The following is a 1,735-nucleotide window of genomic DNA, read 5'->3' on the forward strand; positions in this document are numbered from 1 at the left end:
AAATTCTTCAAGGATGAGGCTGCCAAGATGTATGCCCTCGATGGTGCTGGGGGGATTCCTAAGGTACTTGGGTACTGTCCAAAACCTCCAGCGATCCTCCAGTCCTTCAGGGGTAAGCTCACACTCAACCACCTTCTCTCTGAAGATAACCTGATCTGCCAATATGACCTTATACAACTGGGGCTCCTCCTTGGTGAGAAAATCCTTGAGATGAACACGAAAGGTCTAGCACACAATGACATCAAGGAGGATAACATAATGATCCAAGGGCCCTCATCCCGGCCAGAGGTCAGCCTCATTGACCTCGGTCTGGCCTGTGAGATCGGTAAGTCTTGTAAAGTCAGCGCTGATTGCCTACACGAGGACTTCCCCTGGATGGCCCCTGAAGTCTGCCGTGGGTTTAGGACCACCAAGAATTCAGATACATATTCTTTCGGGTTTGTCCTGATGGAATTGATCAAGGAGGCCCCAGGGGACCATCCAGAGGTCACAAAACTCGCCAAGAAGGCCATGACCAAGCGCCGCACTGACCGGCCATCACTACCACACCTCCTCCGAGAATTCCGAGAAATCATCAGTTGAAGAAAAAATTTTAGGCCCCAAGCTATAAAGCACACACTATCTCTCACCTTCCCACAGCGTATCTGAACGAAACGAAAAACAAAACTCAAACGACAGGTAAACCTTGCATCCGATTCCTTGTCCGCCTGACTTCAACATTCCCCTAACTCAAACCTTCAACAGCACAACCTTGGACTTTTTTTCATAAGATGGCAGATCAATGGGTAAGGAAAACGCTTAAATTCACGATGTTAATTATATTTTTAAATAAATTGGGACCAAAACTCTACAAAATAAGGGTTAAAGTTGCTAAAACATCACGTGACTGAGAAAACTAGTTATTTATGATAGGATTGAAGGTCTAAATCGTTCCTAACTCATCACAAGCCATCAGAAAAATCTAGTCTGCATGTCTAGGTACAGATTGATTGATACGTTTATTGAGATACAAAAAACATTAGTACATCTCAAAGGGATGAAGTGACATAAGTCATCCCCACCCCAATCCAGGAATGTCCCTCTCAGGTCTCACATAAATCCCTAATATTTCATATAATCAGTTATATACATACATAGTTATATTCTAGATGAAAAATTTCTATATTTCTTTAATATATCATCTATTTTCGTATTTTTATACATCCACTCTATTTGCATGGGGACATTATTTATATGGGCATTTTTATATACATTAAGCAATGGGCATTCCAGTATATAATGTGGCAGGGTATGGGATCTGGGTGTTCTACAAACTCTACATTCTTTATCCTGTTCACTTCTCTCAGCTCCAAGTTCCCAATAATATTTATATCCTAATCTTAACCTCATATACACTGAATCTTTCCACCTTCTCCTATCTTTCCCATATGTAAATTTTGTGTTCATGAGAACATGATGGTAATGTGTCATTGTTTCACTTTTCTCGAATATTTCATTCCTTTTGAAATTATCTTCTATTGGTTGTATTTTCCGTAATTTGCTCCTTAATTGTTTCAAGGTTTTAGTACATATTATGTCGATCTCGGCCTTTTCCGTGGCTCTTTTTGCTATTATATCTACTGCTATTAAGACCAATGCCTACATGTGAAGGGACCCATACAAATTGAACATTATGGCCATTTTTCCTTATTGTATTTACTAATTTTCTACATGAACCAATAATGTGTTCAAAGAC

The 1,735-nt window shown here is 40.1% G+C and overlaps 1 protein-coding gene across 1 annotated transcript; it reads left to right on the forward strand.

Annotated features, from left to right (window-relative positions):
• The first annotated feature begins 27 nt into the window (after positions 1 to 27).
• Positions 28 to 582, forward strand: LOC121854094 (serine/threonine/tyrosine-protein kinase HT1-like). The gene has a single exon (XM_042348479.1). It carries the CDS (start codon positions 28 to 30, stop codon positions 580 to 582), a length of 555 nt encoding a protein of 184 aa, XP_042204413.1.
• Positions 583 to 1,735: the final 1,153 nt, after the last annotated feature.

Source organism: Homarus americanus, unplaced genomic scaffold (genome assembly GCF_018991925.1).
Source record: "Homarus americanus isolate GMGI-L3 unplaced genomic scaffold, GMGI_Hamer_2.0 scaffold41400, whole genome shotgun sequence".
Classification (NCBI taxonomy): Eukaryota; Metazoa; Arthropoda; class Malacostraca; order Decapoda; family Nephropidae; genus Homarus; species Homarus americanus.

Coding starts and splice junctions, on each gene's coding strand:
- LOC121854094 (XM_042348479.1), top strand. CDS start 28: ATGTATGCCCTCGATGGTGCTGGGGGGATTCCTAAGGTACTTGGGTAC.